Source organism: Nipponia nippon, unplaced genomic scaffold, assembly GCF_047370975.1.
Source record: "Nipponia nippon isolate SJK-2023a ecotype South Korea unplaced genomic scaffold, ASM4737097v1 scaffold_5, whole genome shotgun sequence".
NCBI lineage: Eukaryota > Metazoa > Chordata > Aves > Pelecaniformes > Threskiornithidae > Nipponia > Nipponia nippon.
The window spans coordinates 50,629,236-50,649,609 of record NW_028262369.1 but is presented as its reverse complement, the minus strand read 5'-3'; the positions used below and the strand labels follow the sequence as shown (position 1 = coordinate 50,649,609).

Here is a 20,374-nt window from a genome sequence, read left to right as displayed (position 1 = left end):
CGGCTCCTGGCTGGCACTGCCTTCGGTTTAGCCCCTGATGGAGACCAGACCGCCACGTTTTGGAGTCATAAGCAGGGATGTCTATGGCCACAGGTTCCAAGTGGAGTCTCCCTAGTTGAGCCATGTCCTTGCAGGGAGATTTAGGCAGGCTGAGCGCCTTGCCTGGGTGCTCCCTGTGAGCTGCATAGAGACATGAGCACAGCCCTGAGCCCATACTCGCTCTCCTGAGCCTGTTTTGCTCTCTGTAATGGGCACCCAGAAGCTGGCTTGCATCCAATGCATGGCCAGAGGATTTGGGGTCTGTTGGCACCTCGTCCCTCTGGACATCACTTTCTGTCAATCCCAGCAAAGCACGGATGGGCTGGGAGCGCTGGGTAGCAGGATGCAGGGATGAGGACAGCCACGAGGGCCCACGGCTCTACAGCTGCTTGAGGGCACTGGATAGCCCTATCTGCTGGGGGAAGATCCCCCGTGTCCTTGGGGACAAGCCAGGGAGGTGCTGTAGGGCTGGGGAACCCCAGAGTTGAATTAGGACTACTCATGGTCCTTGCTCCATTTGGCATTTTGGGTTTCTCTTGGAAAAGAGCCTTGGAAAGGAGATGCTCGCTTTCCTGCTGGAGTATGGAGCTGAGAGGAGGGGGGTCAGGGTATCCTAGGGATGGGAATGTTGAAGAGGTGGGTCTTTCTTCCCATCATGCCATGTCTGTGTGGGGCAGGCAGCAGTGGTTGGGACCAGCAAGATGAAGTCCACAGATGTAGGAACTGAAGCTCCCTCTTACTGACACCTGGGGAGCAGGGAAAAGCCCCTCAGTGCAGTAGGTCCTGCGGGAAGCCTGGGGAGCGGTGGGAAACAGAAACTTAAGTTTCTAGGAGATGTTGGAGCTGGGCTGGGTGACGCAGGCAGGGCGAGGGGTTAAATCAGTCCTGCCCTTCTTGCTGGCCCTCTGAGGCAGGCTTCCCCTCTGAGGTAGGCTTCAAGAGCTCTTTTGGAGATGCCCGCATGGCCTCACTCCTCTAGTTCTTCTGTTTGTTTCCCACCTGCCTGCCCAGGAGTGGGGAGAGGGCATGGTCACTGAAATGGAGAGATGGAGAGGGGGTCTCCACAGCTCCCGACCCTTGCCCACATCCAGGGAGGGATTTATCTTGCACCGAGCCTCCTGGGGAGGTTGCATCAATGTGCCATCAGCGCCATAAATCCATCTTCAGGGCTTGGAGCTGGGCACACTCCCTGTGTTAGCAATATAGATGTTCTGGGCGGGCTGGTTTCAGCTCTCAGCTGGGGAGGGAGGTGAAGAGGAGGGTTACAGCTGGAAGCAAGGATCCACCGGTAGCTGGACATCTCCCTGGTGCTCCCTGTCAGCTCCTGCCAGACCCACCAAGGAGCTCCAGCTCCAGGCATGGGGTCAGCTCACAGTGTCTGCTCTGGGTGGGCTGGGGCATGGGTCTGGGGGGGTCCATGTGGCCTGGGGCCACCTTCCCTACCTCAAATGCGCTGGGAGGGAAGCATGGAGCTGCAGGTGTGGCGTGCACTGGGATCGGCTGAGTTGCTAAGGAAACAAATCAACGGTGCAGGGGAGAGAGCGTTTGGTAAAGGAGATAAATCAATAAGAAAACCTATTTTTATCGGCTCCCTAATGATCCTCCAGGAGAAGCCAGACGAAGGAGGAGGAGAAGGCTGGAGGGAGACGGGCTTTCATTACCGGGCTTGGAGGGAGGCGAGTGCTACTCTGCGTTTTGGGTGGCTGGAAGGTTGTGTAATTAGACATCTAACGAGAGAGGAAAACAGAGGAGTAACAGAGCATTGTCTGGTGGGCTCCAGTCCTGAGCTGGGAGGATGCTTGTTTGGCAGAAGTGAAGGGTGTGGATAAAATTTCCCCCAGTTCAGCCAGATGTTCCTGCTGTCCCTTGGGGAGGGTTTTCTTACCCTTGGCCTCTCAAAACCTGGCACAGCTGGAGATACGGGGGCTTGTTTCCATGGTGTTGATGCCTTGCAGCTCTCACCCAGCTCCAGATGTGATAACCCAGGCTCAGGTCCACAGAAAACTGGGCCAGCGGGGTTTGGAGAGTCACTTTTGGCAGCGACCTCTTGCTTAGGTTACTGCTTAGGGTAGCGATTGCCCTGTTTCTCTTAGACTTGATATCTGCTGACCCACGTGCTATGCGCTTGCCAGAGTTGGAGTGGGAACATGGTTCTGTGCTGGGGCTGTGACAGATGTGCACTGTCCTTGTGCCATTGAGCCAGATGTTTGAGCCAGCAAGGAAATACAGGGGCGAGCTGAGCCATTAGAGGTGGTCCTGAGCCCCTCAGCCACTGCCGGCCAGGGCTCCCATGCTGTTGGCTTTAGAGAAGTTGGGTTTTTCCCATCTGGGGGTTTCCCCCATGGGACTAGCGGCTGCAGGAGGGAGGAGGCGGCAGTAGATGCCTGGTGTGGCGGGGAGGAGTGCGGGATGCTCGGCAGGGTTAGCCGCACTGGGGCGGGCAGACGGACTCGCCGCGCCGTTCCCGCAGTTCTCATCTAGGCAAATGTGCCTAGCGTCTGGGGAGCTGGCTGCACTGCCCCACTAACGTGCTGTTTTCTTTTAAGCCTGTGCTAATTGCTCACAGACTTTCAGGAAAATGAAACAAAAAGACCCCAAATAGGCTGGTGGCTCGGGGCCAAGCACCGCAGTCTGCGTACCAGCTGAAGTGTGTGGCCAGAAGTGGGAAGGAGGGAGAGTATGTGGCTTTTGCAGGAGCCATGCAATGAAATCCTCGCTTGTATTAAGCCTTGGAGAAAAACTTTTGGGGTCTGGCCTCCCTCCGAGCAGAGGGAGCTAGCTGCTTGTGATTTGTGCCTGGCTGGCACTGAGGTCTGAGCCCCGCAGCAGTGAGCTCTGCAGCTGTCTCTCTTTTGGTTTGCCTTTAACTTAGCAACCATTAATTTCACTGAGTAGCCTTTTAAATACCTTGGCTGGATCTTTCCTGGCTCTTCTCTCTGCTGGGCTAAATACATCCCAGCTCCTGCAGGCTCTCCTTGGCTGCCCCTCCTGGCCAGCTCTCTGGGGACCTGCTCCGATGCCCGGTCCCGCTCCCACCTTGCCTGCGAGCCACAGCATGCACGGGGATCGCTGCTGCCAGGGTTGCTGCTGCCGGGGTCACTTCCTGGGTTCCAGTTTCCCATGCTCATGGCCAGCACTGGGATGTTTTCTCTTGCCCGTGGGCTCAGGGCCACTGGTTTAAAGCATCTCGCTGTAGTCAGTGGCTTTGGCAGCCAAAAGGAAAGGTTGCAAAAAAGACAATCATTCCTTTTCCCAGGGGTGACGGCACGGGCGTTTGGCACCTCCTGGCCTGAGCACTGTGAACCTGAAGCTGCCAGGTCTGGAGAAGCCTGGTGCACAGGGCAAGGGCTCAGCTAGGGCACTGCTCCTTGTGCCAGCTTGGTATGGTGGGAGCGTGCATGATTTCTTTATGGGCAAATCCATCCCAGGTGGGATCACATCCCCTTTCCACAGACATGAGCCTTGGGAAGGTGGCAGTCCCCTCCTGGGGTGGCCACTGATGCCAGTGGTGACAGTAATATAGCTGTGGGTTTTTGGCATGGAGGGAGTGGAGAAGGGGTGTGCTGCCTGCTGATGAATCACCTCATTTTGTTATTGAGGACAACAGGGCTTTTTATTGCAAAGATGTGGTAAAGATGGATGGAAAGTCGGGAAGATGTGGCCATCCTGTCACTTGGAAGTGCTTTGTTTTGGGGGCTTGGTGGTGGGCTAGGCGGGACGAGGGAGCTCCACATCCCCACCTTGCTCTCAGCGGCCCCTGTGAATCAAAAGGCAGGAGGGAGCTGAGTTTCAGGTGCTTTCCTGGGTGTCAGCCTGCCCTTTCCTCTGCCTCCCCTCCCCACTCACTCAGGTCCTTGGATGCCAGCGTCTGCTGCCACTTGTCCTGGCACAGGGTTGGTCCCAGAGAAGGGTGCATAAGCCCTAGACATGGCTGCAGGATTTAGGACGCTTGTAAGGGTCTAACCAGATCCTGTTGATAAGGTGCCGCTACCCCTTGGGGTCTTGCTGAAGTGTGGCTGAGCTGGGGAGTTTCAACCCTGGCTGAGCTGGGGAGTTTCAACCCTGCCTCAACTGGAGCTCGGACCCAGGTGTCATCAGTGTCTTGAGTTGCAAATGCTCAGCCTGGTGCTCTGCAGCTCCCAGTGCTGCCTGGGCTCGCCCTGCCACCCACGGGGTTCTTGGCAAGGGACCCTTGGTTCCCAGGGCACATCTACCTTGCAAACGTGGGGCACAGGGTTGGCTGGGCTGGGTCGGGTCCCCAGGACCTGCCAGGGATGCCTTGTCCTCCTCGGGCCATGTGGATGGTCCCTCCCACAGGGATGGTTTAGGACCAGGGTTGCTGATAGCCCCTCCAAGCCCCACCTCCTGCTGCTTCATGATGGAAGAGAGAAGGCAGGGCCATGGCATGCAGGGACGTGCCAGTCCCAGCCACCAGCACACCATGCCAGGGAGAGCCTCCATGACACTGCCAGGGACCATGCCAAGCCCTTTTCCAGATGAAGCCCAACCTGGTCAGAGCCTAGTTGTTCACTCTCACACTTGTGTCTGTCTTTGGGGCTCCCACCGCAAGCAGCATCTCTCTCCCAAGAGAGTTCACAGCCCAGTAAAGGCTGTTGGCTAAATGTCCCATTGCCTTGGGAAGGAGGTGATGATGCTCAGCAGGTCTCCAGTGAGGAAGGTCCTGGGGGCTCTCAGTTTTCATCACCCTTCTCATTTCCAAACAGCACCAAGGTGGGCTTCACCCTACTGCCTGGGAGCAGCGGGAAGTGAAAGCTGGGCTCTGTGTGTGCGTGTTCCTGTGGGGAAAGTGGTGGTGGCAGCTAATGACCAGGTGAAATGAGGGGTGGGCAGGGGTGGGCTGGCAGGTCAGGGCCGTCGTGCACCTCTTCTCTGCTCCTTAACTCCCCTCCACTCCCTTTGAGTACATGATCCTGGCGACCATCATTGCCAACTGCATTGTGCTGGCCCTCGAGCAGCACCTCCCCGAGGATGACAAGACGCCCATGTCACGGAGATTAGTAAGTACACCGCGTCCGTCCCTCTCTGCCCTGTGGGTAAGCGGGAGGACCAGCCCAAGGGAGCCACCCCATCCTACCAGCCGATTTTTGCTGGCTTTGCGGTGGTAGGGCAGGAGGTTTCCTCCAGGACCAGCCCCTCCAGCCTTCCTGGGGCTGCTGTTGCATACTCCTCTTCTGTGGAAAGGGTTCAGGAAGGTTTAAGTCCCTTAAAAAGTGGGGTACGGAAGGGGGACTGGGCAACTTGACTGGGTCACAGCCCCTGCTTTTTGTTTCCAAGGTTGATGCTGGCTGAGGAAGGGCTGGGAAAGCTCCCAAAGGGGAGGATGGGGCTGGGGAAGGCGGGATGGGACGTGAGTGGGGTCAATGTGAAATGGCTGGTGCTGTGTTTGCTCCATCTCCCCCTCTGACTATGTCACCGGTTCCCCTCTGGCAGGAGAAGACAGAGCCCTACTTCATCGGGATTTTCTGCTTTGAGGCTGGGATTAAGATCGTGGCTCTGGGGTTTGTTTTCCACAAGGGCTCGTACCTGCGCAACGGCTGGAATGTCATGGACTTCATCGTGGTCCTCAGCGGGTGAGTCGGGCGGTGCAAGGCTGTTGGCGGGGTTGGGCAGTCAGGCACGGGGGCTTGTCCTGCTGGGGACATGAGCTCCAGGACACAAGGCAAGGCCGTGGTCTGCTGTTGTCGGTGGTGGTTCTTCATCCCAAAGAGAGAGGGGAGGATGGTTCCCTGTGCTGGAGGCTTCTGTGTTGGCTTTGCTATGGGCAGCTGATGGAGGGACAAAGTTCCCCATAAGGCGAGGAGGGTTGATGCTAAGGGCATCATGTCGAGATTTCCTCAGCTGGTGGCCTGGTGTCTGTCACCCAGCTGGGTATGGGGTGAGGTGGGGATGGGGTGGGAGTACAGTCTGATGAGCAACTGGACAGGGTTTGGAAGAGGTCTTGGCCAAAGCCCCCAAGGGGAGGGAGAAAAATCTTTTCTCCTCTTGCTTTCTCAAGTGCTTTCCAGCCTTGGCCTGGTGCCAAGGGTTTGGGAACAAGGTCTGGGTGGGGCTGCGTTCCCAGGTGATGCTCACTCAGCATCCCAGTGCACAGCAGCGATGCTGGGGGTGGTAGTGCACAGAGCTTTGTGGGTGCTGGTTGTGTCACTGATGGTGTCACCTGCCTGGGACACGGCCCAGATTTGAGTCTTGCTTGTGGTGTGATAGGCTGTGCTGATGACATAGAAACGAGCAGGGGCATTTGGGCTTGTTTTAGCCAAAACTGGCAATTGGCTTGAGTAGAAGCCCCCCGGGGTGACCCACCCTGGCCCCTTGCTGTGTTGGAGGGCAGCTGGGTGCCCGCAGCCACCAAGGGGTCCTGGGGAAGGGGTGCCTGGATCCTGGTCGTTGCTTTTTGCATGCTCATGGAAATGCCACGTTCAGAGGAGCTGGTTTGATGTGTACACACAGATGGTATCTGTGGATCTCTGAGCACTTCATGAGCTCTGCTGGGTGCACGCAGCTGCAGGGCTGTCTGGGAAACTGAGGTAAGGGAGCCAGGCAAGATACCTGGGGTTTTTGCCAAGTTGCTTGCTGTCCAGTCCTGTCTCTTGGCTTGCAGCCTTCTCCTGGGTGGTGGCACCACGTGGGACATGACACCTGTTTGGGTATTTGGAGGAGGAAGGCGGATGCTGAGCCTGGTGCTGTCAGGGACGTGGTGATGGGTGCTGCTTGTCCGTGGTGGAGAGGTGCAGGTTGGGACTGTGGTCAGAAGGGCTGAGGAGAATGTGAACAGGAATGTTTTGACTCCCTTGGTCCAACACGGACCTGGATGGCCTCGCTGGAGAGTGGGACCATCTCTGCCCATGAAGGCAGGGTGTCTCAGTGTGCCGGTGGTGGGGTGATGCTTCTCAGTGGGCAGCAAGTGGGTTGCCCGTGGGTGGTGCAGCTATCGCGCAGGATGCTGCTGGCTCTTCTTCTGCATCTGCAAAGCGACTCTCAGGGGAGGGCTCTGTGGCTAGGCAGGCTCGCTGCTGCAGGGAGAACGGCCAGGCACAGGTCCTGAGGTGGGCAAAGGTGGTCACATCTCTGGGGATAGCGTGGGACACGTTACCCCTGGTAGCAACAAGAGGGGATGTCTCGGCCTCACTGTGCAGCTGTGGTGCTGGGCTGAGTGCACAGAAAGCGGCTGGGTGGCTGGGAAATGCCCATTGGCCGTCTCCTGGCCTGAGCATCCTCTGGGGCCTGGGCCAAGGGGAAGCACTGGGCTGGGAGGGGAGGTTCGCCGTGGACCTCTCCCTGCCCTCCCCGTGGCTCCTGGCGAGCTGACTGTAACGGAGCCAGTGCTGAGTCAGCGCACGGCAATTACTCACTTGTGAAAGCCTCGCCAGCTCCTTTCAGTGCCACGCCGTGCTGGGCCCTGTGCCAGGGAATCAATTGTCCATGAAGGGCTGTTAGTGCCGCGCCAGCCGCCCTGCTGGGAGGTGCCTGGGTCCCCCTGACACCTTTGGTTACGGGGCGCAGCCCTCTGGGTCTGCTTCACCACCATCACTCCCCTCGTGTCCTGATGTTTGCTCCAGCAGGACGAAAGCCTCTCCAAGAAATGCCCAATTACCCGCCGGGTTTGCCTCAGCAGTGCCGGTGCCCGCTGGCATGGGCTCACCGGGCTTTCGGGGTGAATTCTGTTGTATGGTAGGCAGAGGAAACAACCCGCAGATTTTCATCCTGGATCAGTTTTGGGGAGGATCGGGTCACCAGGGGATCAGCTGGACCAGGTCATGGGCTCCTCTGTGCCGTTCAGCTCTTGCTTTTGCCGTGCGGCGCTAGCAAAGCGTCTGTTTTTCAGCGCCATGGTTGCACCTCTATTGCAAGAAACTCTTGCCTGTTTGATCTTGCTGAATTATTGGCAAATTTCTTCAGCAAATAATCCTTGGCTGGCAAATGACTTGCAAACAGCTTGTGGGAGAGGGTTTGCACTTGGCGGTTCACTCTGTGTCAGTTGCGTAAGGTGGGTGGTGAAGTCTGCAAGGGGGATGTGTGCAGGCGACTGGCGGGTTCAGGATCATCTTTGTGGACTAAAACTTTACACTTGATTAATATGTGAGTGTTAGGACAGAGACTATCGAGCTTGGGAGAATTAGTGGTCATTGGGATCTTGTTGCGACTTAGCAAGAGGCAGTGGCTGTGGTAGAGGGGATGTGAGCATCAGAGGTATAAGGTAGCACTCACCTTGGGATGTGCTGACCAGTTTGGGATGCTGATGCATTCCATGATGATGGACCAGAGAGGATATCCATGTGAGCAGGACTCACCCCAGGGTCCATCCCTGATGGACCCAGAGGGACCCAGCATCACACTCGCTGGCCCTTGCCCCTCCAAGGGTGACACAGAGTATTACTCCTCTTTTCTGGACTTATTTTTTGCCACATATCTGATGGGAGAGGTGCTTACTGCAGGCAGAATCATGGCCCCAGACATCATGTTGGGGTTTCCATGAGCAGTGGGATATTCTGGATGTGCTCTCCCTGGTGTAAATTAGCCTAATGAGGGGCTACTGCTGCGAGTGGCCTCCTGGGACCCTGTGCAGAAATGGATGGCACTGACTTGGGTTCAACTGGTGTTTGCTTCTTGTGTCAATAAATCCAGATTTTTTCATCTCTGTGGAAATCAACGCCCACCTAAAACTCCCTGATGCTAAAGCTTCCACTGGGGAACTAATAGTCACATTTGTAAACCCGCTCTCTTTATAACCTGTGGTTTCCAAATCATCATTGCTGCCTGAAAAAAACAGACTGTTCTCCCCCAGCTAAAAATATTTTTCTCCGAAAACGTGGATAAAATACCTTCACTCATTCTGAGGCAGAGCTGGGGAGGGGAATGTCTGTGTTTCCCCAGGGGCTAGGGGATGCTCGCTTTGCCTGTGCATGAACCAGACCTGGCTGGGCACTGAAGCTGTACTCGTGAGCTGCTCGATGCAGCGTGTCCTGGACCAAAAAGGGAAGAACCGCTCAGAAATGGTCAGAAGGGGCAGCGAGACCTTGGTGACCTCTTAATCGGTGGTCCTAAGAGGGAGAGGTTGAAGGACCTTCAGCCATCAGCAACTGGAACATCAGCTCCGTGCTCCCCTGGTGGTGTTAGCGTAACGAATAGAGAATGAGAACCCTACACCAGCCTGCCTTGTCCTACACTGTATTTGAAGGAGCTCACGGAAAAAGAAGGGTTAAACTCCCTCTGAAAATATCCAGGTGGGTGTGCACTTCACACACTCCAATGCCTGAGCATCATAGCACCGCGCTGGCTTTTTTTTATAGCAGTTGCAGCAGTAATACAATAACACGTTATGTGCGAGGTGAAGGGGTGGGGAAACACTTCTAACAATGGGAAAAAATCAAAATGGAAATCAAAAGGCCCTTGTGAAGTTGTGCTGCTCAGGAGCCGGGGAAGCAGCCACTGTAAGACCAGGATAAATACACCGGGGTCACTAAAAGGAAGAGCTGTCGTCAGGGTTTTTTGAAGGGTTTAATAACAGCTGCTACACCTGGATGCCTTTTGTGAAGCCCTTGGGCACTGTGGTTTTCATTAAGGGATTTTGTGGGGTGGAGCATGGCCAAGGGAAGGCAGGAATGAATGATCACCGGTGGTGCCTGCTGTGCCTTCAGCAAACCTGAAGCTGACTGGACGGGCACCAGCCCGTGGCAGCGGAGGAGAGCCCGGCTCTCCAAGCCCAGATGGCTGGCCCAAAAACCAAAGCTGCTTTCCTCTCTGCTCTGGGGTTGCAACATGAGCATGGGGACGAGGAGGGCAGGTTGTTGCTTGTGGTGCTGCCTGGATTTTGGGATGACAATCCTGGAAAGTGCCAAGTGCCCTTTTCGCAATTCCCCTGAGCTCCCCCATGGCAGAGGTGATGATGCTTTGCCCTCTGGTATTTAGTGTACCTCGCACAACCCAAATTCTGAGTGTCTTAGCTGGTCTTTTTGGTCTTGGAGGTTCAGAGATGGAGGGGGGTGGTCCTTGAACGGGTGCTGGCAGAAGCTCTGTGCAGGAATATTCGTATGCTGCATCCCCTCATGGTTTGGGGTACCACCCCCCAGCAATGTGCCTGGCACCCCATGCGTGTGTGAGAGAACTCACACATGCACACCCAGGCTGGGAACAGGCTCTTCGCTCCACACTGACACCTGCATTTTCCTAACTGGGGGAGGACAGCACACCTCCAGGCAAGGAAGTATGGGGGAGTGGATACGACGCTTGGAGAACAAGCGTTAAATCGGAGCACAAGTGCAGCATCCCAACAGGATTATTCTGCTGGAGCCTGTACCATTGTACATTGGAGGGTTGTCCTATAGGATAAACCAGTAAAGAAACAACCCTGAGTCCAAAAGTGGAGCAATGCTTTGATTGCACCAGACGACTTTTTTCCTCTTCCCTTCTTTTCCTTTCATGAATAGTGCTGGTCTCCAACCTGATGTCTGCCCCATCTCCCGCCCTCTTCCCAGCTCTTTCCTTCCAGGACAATTAGTAAAGTGTTTGGTCTTTCGTTTGGATGAATAATTAATTCCCTAGCTTTGTGAATGATTCATGTGCCATATGCCATGGCGATGGGACGTGCCTGACATCGGCACCTCGTACAAAGGGCAGCACCGTTTCCCCAGCGAGGGGACGGGGTGGGTGATGAGGCAAAAGGCTTTGCGCTGCTGGGGACGGGTGGTGGGGGGACATGGGGTGACCCCTGGGCAGGCAGACCCACGGCTCTGGCTTTGGGGGAGACAGGCATCCTGCCTTCCCCCATGTAGGATCCAGCATGCGTGCTGTTCTCGCGCTTCGCCCCATCCTTCCCGTCCTTCCTGGCTCCTCTGTGGAGTGAGTCAGTCCCTCCCACGTGGCTGCTGGTCCCCAGGGGCATCGCCTCCCCTCCCAGGCACCCTTCTCTGCCCCGTGTGATCCCCAGTGGCTCCCTCCACAGCCCCGACACCCACACCCCTGTTCTGCATCAGTGGGTGCAGAGCTCCCGGGCTGGGGTGAAGCCCTCGTCCTCCCAGGGGTTAAAGCCTTAGGCCAAGCTGCAAAGTCCTTGTGCACCATTTCTTTGCACTGCCATGAACCTCGCTCCAGCAGAGGAGTTGTGAGGTAAAAGGTTGGCTCGAGGGAAGGGGAAAGGGATTCTTTTCCACCACATCCTCACGTGGGGAGGTGGTACCACCCAGGCTTGGGTGAATATTCCTGGGGTCTTGGACCTCTCCTTTGGCGTGAGTTCAGCCAACTCCTGCCATGCCTCGTGGTTGCATGTGCTGTATTTGTCTTTGCAGGGCCGGCTCTCCAGCCTCCTGGCAATGACTTTAAGTTTCCACCAGGTCCTGTTTGTGCAAACACAGTTTCACCAGCATCTCCTCCCCCTGCCAAATCCTGCATCCACCAAGAGCCATTGCAGGGGCCAGAGGGAGGTGCAGGGCGGGCTTGCAGAGGGGATGCTCCATTGTGTGCCAAATCCTTGGAGCTTCTCCAGGAAGAGGTGGCCTTGGGGGATCATTTCATCCCCCAGATTGAAGGCTGGTGAAGGCAGATTTTGTGTTCACCCTCATCACACCTTGCAGGGAGATGTTGGTGCCTGGTTCAGGGCTTTCAAAGCTGCCAGGAAAGACGGTATCAGCAGCTTTGCAGCAGTGCAATCCACTTGTGTCATGGCCCCAAAACCTAGAAAGAGCAAGTGAAGATGATGGAGGCTTTGAGGTTGCCCTGAACTGTGCTGAGGGCAGGACTTGGGCCTGGTGTCCCTGTCCTCTGGCATCCCCAAAGCAGGAGCACTGTGCTCTGCTGGGGCATCCTCGGGATGGACAACCCGATCCCACTGACCCTGCCTTGAGCAGGGTTTGGACTCAAGAGCCTAGAGTCCATCCTGCTACTCATGATGCTGTCTGCAGAGAGGGGAGGGATTGATTTACCAGCAGAAAAGGGCAAGAATGGGGTAAATTCATCAGGTAACTTACTTTCCATGAGCCGTTTGACCAGTGCATTAATTATGAAGTAGTCTCCCTTGTAGAGTCAGGTGGCAGTGCAGGCCTTGAGGGGCCTTTCCACTTAATTATAAATATTAATTTGCGTGTCAGCCAGCACCCTCTCTGCCCCAGATTTTGAGCTGAGATTAGTCTGTCTCAGCTGATCCCTCCCTCCACCCAGCACACCCTGGAGCTGCCCATTGCTGGGACAGCTTGTCTGCATGTGCCTCTGCAGCGGTCCCTGATGGAAATGGTTGAGGGATGCTCAATTTGGGGTGGGGGGGTGAATCTGTGGGTCAATCTGATCATTTGAGGGTTCAGCCTTTGCTTGGGGTCCCTGGTGCAAAGCCCTTTGCAGCGTGCCCCGAGCCATGTGTGCCGTCCCCAAGGGCTGAGGCTTCAAGGCTGCTGGTGCGGCTCCTAATGGGATGATGGGGGGATGGGAGCAGGTGCGATGCGCAGGCCCTGGCATAGGCAGCGGAGGCACGGTGGGTGCTGTAGTGTGTGATAGCGCCCAAATTTGGTGCTGGCTCTGTGCTAGTAAACGGGCTTTGTGCGGGCAGGGTCATCAAGCATAGCTCGTGGTTTATTCTGCTGAGTCCCAAAGAGCAGAGAGTAATTTTAAAAGTGATTCTTTTTCTTCCCCCCCCCCCCCCCCGGAAAAGAAATCCATAGGTGCGGGTCTTCAGCTGGAGGCGAGGGCGTGCGCTTTGCTCAGCTGCTGCGAGCTGGAGTGGTGCCCGAAGGCTGAGCATCGCTCTGCCAGCAGCCAGCCCCAAAGCCTGCAGGTGCAGCGGGCCCCGCGGGAGCTCACCCTTCGCTCTGCTGCCTGTAAATAAATAAAATAAAATTATCATCCTGATTGCAAACACAAAGCCTTGGATTCCCCCCCCACCCTGAAAACATGTTTTTGTCTGCTGGTGATTGCTCACTGTTCAATTATACTTTGGGGATTAACATATATTTCCCATCCTGCCTCCTCTCTTATTTGCATTCTTCCAATAGCTCCTCTCTGCTCTTTTCTCCACCTGAAGTCTCTTCCCCCTTTTCTCTGAAGAAGTAAAACTAACCCCTTTGCCTGGGTGACCTATAAAAACGCCTTCACTTTTTTTTTTCCTTCTTTTTTTTTCCAGTACATATGATGAAAAGCATGAGATCATTGGGATTTTTATAGCCCAATCTGGCAGCTTTTTCAAATAACTTGGATGGTGAGATGTAATTTTAGTTTGGGTCCTTGCCTAAAAATAAAGAATAATTATTAGCACATCAGACGTGGATATTGTAAGTATTTGAAAAGGGTTTAAATTGTTCTACAGATACTGGAGCTGCTGCCCTGTGTCAGCACGAAGGTCTGTCACAGCCCGAGTCCCATCTCTGGGCCGTGCATCCCTAGGAGCTATAAGAAACCTTAACATGTGTCAATAAATAAGTCAGAAATGGGTTGTGCTGGGCGATACGGGTGGCTTTCTGGGAAAAAAAAAAAAAGCATGTGTAGAGGGCTAATAAGCGATTAACAGGTGAGATGAAGTCCAAAGCAGGAGGGTGTGTTTTGAGCATTGTATTTGTTATTAGCGGTAACGTGGTGGTGGTGTCTGTGCGTATTAGCGAAGCCTGGCTATCGGGGAGAGGTGATGTCTGTTACTTAGAGCCACTGAAGGTCTTGGGAAAAGCAGACAGAAGCCAGACTCACATGCCTGGAAACTTGCTTAGCTTTTTTCCAGCTACCTCAATTGGTGTAAAAAAGGCCCAGGGCTGCTCAGACCCTGCTCGGAGGCTCTGGGGTGCCTTGGTGCTCTGGGATGGGTGGGTTTGCTGGGAGCAGCTCCAGCAGCGTGTGCTCCCAGTGCATCCGCCCTCGCCGGGAGCTGCGGCTGTGCCTGCAAAAGGATGCGCAGGCACCTATTTTGTAGCAGTGGGTCATCTTTCTGTCATCAGTTGGGAGACACATCTGCAGTGCAACCACCTTGCTCTGGTGATCTGTCCAAACCCCCTTCCAAAAGAGCTCGTGATGTCCCCTGTCCCCCAGCGAGGACAAGGAGCATGTCACCTTGCCACAGAGGAGTCCCATTCTTAGCAGCTAATTTAGAGCGCTGGGAAGTAGTGCCCTGAAATCGCCTGAACCTTGCCTGAAGGCTCAGTGCGACGGCTCCCGAGCCCTTCAAACGAATCTGGGTTAGCAGAGGACTTTGCAGCCAGAGCACTCTGCTCCTCTCTGCCGCGCCGGACCTGACGGTCCTGCCCCCAGGAGAGGTGATGTGCGGTGAGGCTGGGACCGGTGACGGCTCCACCTCAATCGCTCTACCCAGCTGTGTAGGACCACGGTGCTGCTCCGTGGTGGTAGGAGAGAGCTGTCAATCCCTGCTCTGCTGCTAGGAGCCTACCAGCTGGGCTTTTCACGGTGCTGGGCTTGCATCGGTGAGCCCTTGGCAGAAGGGCTGGAGCCCACATCCAGCCCAGGAGCATCCCTGGCCTCCTGGAGATGCTCGGCCCCTGGCTGGAGTCAGTGCAGGGGCTGCAAATGCCTTTCCCCCATCCCTTTGGGAGGCTGGTTGGACACCAGCCATCAGGACGTGAGGAACAAAAGCTGAAGGAGGGTCTTGGGGTCTCCAGCACAGCATTGGGCGCAGTGTGTCCTCTACATCCATGTTTTGGGCAGTGCTGGGTTACCCTGCTCTCGCTGGCAGGTTGCATGAAAGAGATGAAAGTGAGCCCATGCTCTTCTGTCTCCCACATGCTGCCGAGTGGCCGTGTTTTATCATACTTATTGATTTTGATCTTACAACGAATTTAACAATGCAGTTCTCTCCAGCCTCTGGGTGCTCCTGACTTAATTAACTCCCTTTTTTGCTTTCCTGTCAGCCCTATGGGTAGCGGGGGCTGGTCACGGGCTGGGGCACAAGGGAAAGTGAAAGTGCCATCAGGGGTAAAAGGTCCCTGTATATATCGGGGATAAGCAGCCTGATACATGGGGAGCTGAGGGCGGTGCATCCCAGCTGGTGCTAGGACTGAGTTTTGCAGCCAACCCCTTGTGCTGGGGAAGGGAGGAAGAGGAGGCTAGGAAAAGGAGTTGAAACAACCTGGTTTGCTGATATGAGAGTGTTTCTGCTGCCAGGGTATCCTAGGAAACCCAGCCGCCTTTCTGGAGGGTCAGGTTGGTACCTGGCGTACCTCGGGGAGAGGGGAAGAGAAAGAGTGCTAATTGCTCAGCGCGCCAGAGAGCTGCTCTGGCCTGTAATTAGATGAATTAGTGGAACAATGACCCAATTTCCCTTGGTTTTTGGATTGCTGCAAACAGCCCCGACGTTGCTGCCTCCCTCTGTCCCATTCTCCTCCCTATCCCCTCCTCTCCCATCTCCTGCTCCTTTACTGCAGCCCTCCCTCCTCCTCCTCCTCATTCAGCGTCCCAGGGACCGAGCGTGGATGGGAGAGGAGGCCATGAGCTCTGGCTCCCTGCCGTCTGTGCTCCCACGGCTCTGCCGGCATCCCTGAGCTGCAGCATCCCCGTCCCCCCAGCAGGTACAGGGGCTCTGAGTATTTCCACTGCTGGACTCGGTGTGCACTGGCTTCCTTCTACCCCAATTTGTTTTCCAGAGATGGGCTTGAAAAAATCTTTGTGTTTTAAAAGACAACCTCTGGAGTCCTTCCTGTGCCTGCCGGTTGCCTTCCAAGGTTGTCAAACTTTCATTACTATAGATTTTTTGAATGCGCGTGAGGTTCTCGTCTCCTTCTCGGCAATCCCAGAGGTGGGATTCTAAGGACGCTCCATGTGTGGAAAAAGCCAGAGCAGCTGATGGCTGGAGGTGCTGCCAGGGGAGCATGGGTGACCATCAGGGGAGTGACCCCCATCTCTGGGCTACCATCTGTGGTCCATGTACCACCTGCCTGGAAGGGAGTTTAAACCCATGCAGCTGTGACGAGCACTGCGTCTGCAGTGTTGACTGCATGGCATGGGTGATGACCAGCACCATGGTGTGGGGCTGTCCCCAGCCATCCTGGCACACGGCAGGCATCGATGGGGGGCTGCCAGGGCTGGGTGGCCCCGGGGTGGCTTTGGCTAGCCAGAGTGTCCCATGAGCTTTGGTGCCAGCATCAAACGGGGCTTGCTGGCATGTGGGCTTTGGGAGGTGTTGAATCTCTGTATCTGCCCAGGGACATGGTGCTCCTCACGGCTCCCCCCAGCCTGGCATGAGAACATGGCTCTTGGCACCGGGGTGGCCGAGGGCTCTGCCTGGGGTAACCGTGCTCTCTCCCTGTTTGCCCGCAGCATCCTCGCCACCGCTGGGACACACTTCAACACCCACGTGGACCTGCGGACACTGAGGGCTGTGCGCGTGCTCAGACCGCTGAAGCTTGTCTCAGGCATTCCCAGTAAGTTGGATGCTCCTGGTCTTCCTCCCAGGGTGTGTGCATCCATTCCTGATGTTCTTCAGAGTGAGAGGGGTCCTCATGTCTCCTCAGATGTAGGGTGCAATCAAGGAAGAGGGGGACAAACATTCCCACGGAGTGGGGATCATATGTGCCATCTTCCCAGCCACCCCTTGGGTAACCCGCAGGGGAGGGAACGTGAGGATGGCAGTGTTTGGTGTCCCCGGGTGGCATTTCCCCCCGCCCAGCCTGCTCTGTGCTGGCACAAGGCTGGGCTTGGTGGCTTGCTGGGGCCTGCCAGCAGCTTGGGTTCCCTGGCCAGAAGGCAGTGGGTGGATCCTTTCAGGACTGAGGTTTATTCAAGGGAGATTTTGGGTTTTTTGCAAGATTTCATCTGCTGGCATGGGGATAAATAAAGAAACTAGGCTGCTGCTGGCACCGGTCCTCCCGTCCCTCCTGCCCTGGGCACCGGCTGGGCAGTGTGCTGGATCTGTGCCTTGGGGGCAGTGAGAGGGACAGAGCTGCACGAGCCATGTCCCACCAAGTCCAGGTGGAACAAGGACAAGCAGGACACCAGAGGGGGGGCCAGATCCATAAACTAGCTCTCCTGGATTCTTGCTCTGCATCCTGGCTCTCCCTGCTCCCCCTGTGATGGTGCTTTCATCTGTGGTCTTCAGCTTCCCAGAGAGATCCTCCAGGCTGTGCTGGCATCTTGCATCTGTCTGATGCCTGTCAGTTCTCTCTGCTCACTGTTCTCCTCTTGCCAGAGGTGGGATGGATGTGCCCCAGGCAGGGGGTTTGCATCACCATGCTGAGCTGTGCTCTTTCTTTCCCCTCCCAGGCCTGCAGATTGTGCTGAAATCCATCATGAAGGCCATGGTGCCTCTCCTCCAGATCGGCTTGCTGCTCTTTTTCGCTATCCTCATGTTTGCCATCATTGGCCTGGAGTTTTACAGCGGGAAGCTGCACCGAGCCTGCTACACAAACAATTCAGGTGGGGAGAAGGGCTCTGCACCAGCACCGCATCCCATGGGTGGAAAACCGCCAGGGCAAGCACATGTTGCTATTGTGGGAAGCCTAGGGCTGAGAAGATCCTGTATTTTGCTTTGTGCATGCTAGGCATCACCCAGTTGCGTTCAGGATGTCCCAATTTCTTACGGGAGCAGTTTGTGTGCAGCCAGGGCTAGTCCCAGCGGGGTCCCCTGCTCCCCAAGCTTGTCTGCTTTCAGGCTTTTCCCCTTGCCTGTCCCCTGCCTTTCTCTTACCTCTGCCTCCTTTGGCTCTCTGCTGTGTGCTCACAGGTGAACTAGAGGAGCTGGACCCCCCCCATCCGTGCGGGGTGCAGGGTTGCCCCCCAGGCTACGAGTGCCGGGAGTGGATCGGTCCCAATGATGGGATCACGCAGTTCGACAACATCCTCTTTGCTGTGTTGACCGTCTTCCAGTGCATCACCATGGAAGGGTGGACCACAGTCCTGTACAATGTGAGTAGCGCTGCTCTGGGCTCTCTTTGGGTAGCTGGAGATGGGGATGGGGAGCCAGAGACAGTATTTCTGTGTCCTAGAAATCTGTGAGATGCTTAGTTTCCTTTGTGATGGAGATGGGGTCAGCCCATCCCATTTGGGCAGGAGATGGGGAACAGAGAGGCGTGTGTTATGTGTCTCTGGGTAAAGGGAGCTCTAAGGGCTTTGGCCCTCATCTCTGGGCTGGTTGTGCAACCTGTTGTAGAGAGCAAAACCTTATGGGTATGGGCTGCAGCAAGCCTTCTCCTGGAGGGCTGTCCCTGGGGAGTGGGGAGGCATCCATCCTTCCCTCCTCCTCCTCCTCCTGTGCTCCCTGGGGCAGCTCTGTAAGAGTGGACGTAGTTTCTGGGCACTGCGCATCCGCTCTCCCTGCGGACCAGGCAGTGGATGTGCCTGCATCCCTGTGGCGGCATTGGGAAGCCCTGCAGCTGGGCTCGGACCCCGTCCCTGGGGCAGGGGCAGCGACAGGGAGCTGAGACCTTTGGTATTCGTGCTGCAAACATCTGTCGGTGCTGATGAAGCTGGGCTGGGTTCCTGTGGTTTGCAGCCACTTGAAGTTGCCGATGCCTGAGCCCTTGGAGTATGCAGGGAGCGACTTGGGGGCAAAGCTGGAAGCAGGAAAAAAAGCTACAGGCAATCACAAAGGCGATATTGTTGTGGCTGATTGGTCGTATACTTATGTTTTAGTTTATGGGCTAGAATCAACCGTGCCAGTTCTGTTCCCAGCCTAATTTCAGCATCAATTTCAGCATCATTGGACTGGGAATGTTTTTATACCCTGGTTCCCATAACGCCTGGAGATTTCCAGAGTGGCATTGCTCTGCGGGAGGCAAATTGAATGGCTTGTGATGGGGAAACATGCTTCAGTAGTTACTTCGTCGTGAGCAGAAAGGCTGGTTTTTAACCCCAGGCGAAGGTACTGTGCTGGCAGTGTTGGGATCCCTCTCCATCTCAGTCCATCCCAGGGTCCTTCTGGGGGTGCAGGATGGCGTCTGTGGGCAGATGGACCGTGAAACCCAGACTGGGGTAGAAAGGGGAGAGCTCATGGCAAGGGGTCAACCTTGTTATGAGGACTTGGTTTTCCTCTTCCTAAAGGAGATGGCAGTGTCTGAATCTTGCTGCTTTGGTGGGGGATTAGGCAGGATTGAGACACCTGGGAGTTCAGACCAAAAAAAGATCATTTCTGGGCTGCTTCTGGCGTATCAATTTGATTAGAGACTTGACTACAGCACCTATTGCCCAGGCATAATTGAGTATAGCAGGAAAGGTGAATTTTCCTGCCTGGCGGTGTGGTTCCCCTGCCTTTAGTGCAGCTGGGCAGCTGCTGCCTGCTCACACTGCTGCGCCGCAGCCTGTGTGTGCCCAGCACTGCCCGTGCCTGGCACCAGCGACCTGCCCTGCACCTTGTTTCTTGCATTAATGACTGGCTGTCTGCAAAAACCAGGGGCTGCTTCCATCGGCGCTCGTCATGTCCCCTCCTCCCCGTCCTTCAGTGCCCGCAGCAATTAGCTGCAGTGCTCCCCACGCTAGAGCCCCGGTTGTGATGTGTGAGGAGCCAGTGAACTACACGGATGGGCAATTTATGGTCTAGTCGACCTCGTGGGTTTGTACCAGCAGTTCCTGAGAAAGTCTGGTCTGCTGCCATTTAGGGTGTCCTTACTGGGAAGGCTGGAGCTGATTCATTTGATATCTGGGATTTGCTGATCCACTATCTGGATCTTACTGGGGGGTAAGTGTGGGAGATGCTGCTGGGAACACTGATAACCATGATCTGCAGGACCTGCCCCGCGGGATCCCCTGTTTACCACCATAGCTGCTAAACTGGGGGCTCTCTGGTTCACCTGGGGAGCCACAGCCCCAGTATCCGAATGCTCTTCCCAGCACTAGTCGCAACGCCGGGTGGACGTGCTCTGCCACAGTGTCCCCAATGGCCAGGACCGTAAGGTGCCTCCCTTTCCTGCTCCTCTGCAAAGAATCAGCTATTACTTACCTATAATGGAAAGGATTAGGGACCTTCCTTGGCTTTTAATTGAATGAGGATTGGGGCCTGGGTATAGTAAAATGCTGCTGATTCACTTTGGGAAGTAGTGGGGGATGGACACTGTTCCCAGCCCTGTCGGTGCGCCTCCTGCCCTCCCCGGGGACACGGGCCGTCTCGCAGGGTGCTTCTAGGTTGCAAAGGCTATGGGTGCTCAGTCCTTTTGGTGCTTGGAGGCAGAAAAATGGGCTTCTGCCTTTTTTTTAATAGAAAAATGAGGCGTACACATGGAGGATGTGGTCCCTGGGGGATGTTGGAGGAGGGCTGGGCAGGGGTGGGAAGCCACTGGGATGCTTTGCCTCACCTTCATCACTTGGAGCAGCAAACCAGAGCAGGCTTCTGCTGCTAACCAGCACGGACCTTGCCCAGCACATGCCCCAGGTTTGGGGGGATCGGCGAGGGACTCTCTGCTGTCCCACC

The 20,374-nt window shown here is 55.7% G+C and overlaps 1 protein-coding gene across 1 annotated transcript in view; it reads left to right on the top strand.

Annotated features, from left to right (window-relative positions):
• The window catches only part of CACNA1E (calcium voltage-gated channel subunit alpha1 E), a 161,750-nt gene that overhangs the window by 67,913 nt on the left and 73,463 nt on the right, over nt 1–20,374 (top strand). The window contains exons 4-8 of the mRNA XM_087734697.1: nt 4,952–5,057; nt 5,491–5,630; nt 16,294–16,397; nt 17,236–17,388; nt 17,696–17,877. Coding sequence (XP_087590823.1) covers nt 4,952–5,057; nt 5,491–5,630; nt 16,294–16,397; nt 17,236–17,388; nt 17,696–17,877 — 685 coding nt within the window. The remainder of the gene's footprint in view (nt 1–4,951; nt 5,058–5,490; nt 5,631–16,293; nt 16,398–17,235; nt 17,389–17,695; nt 17,878–20,374) is intronic.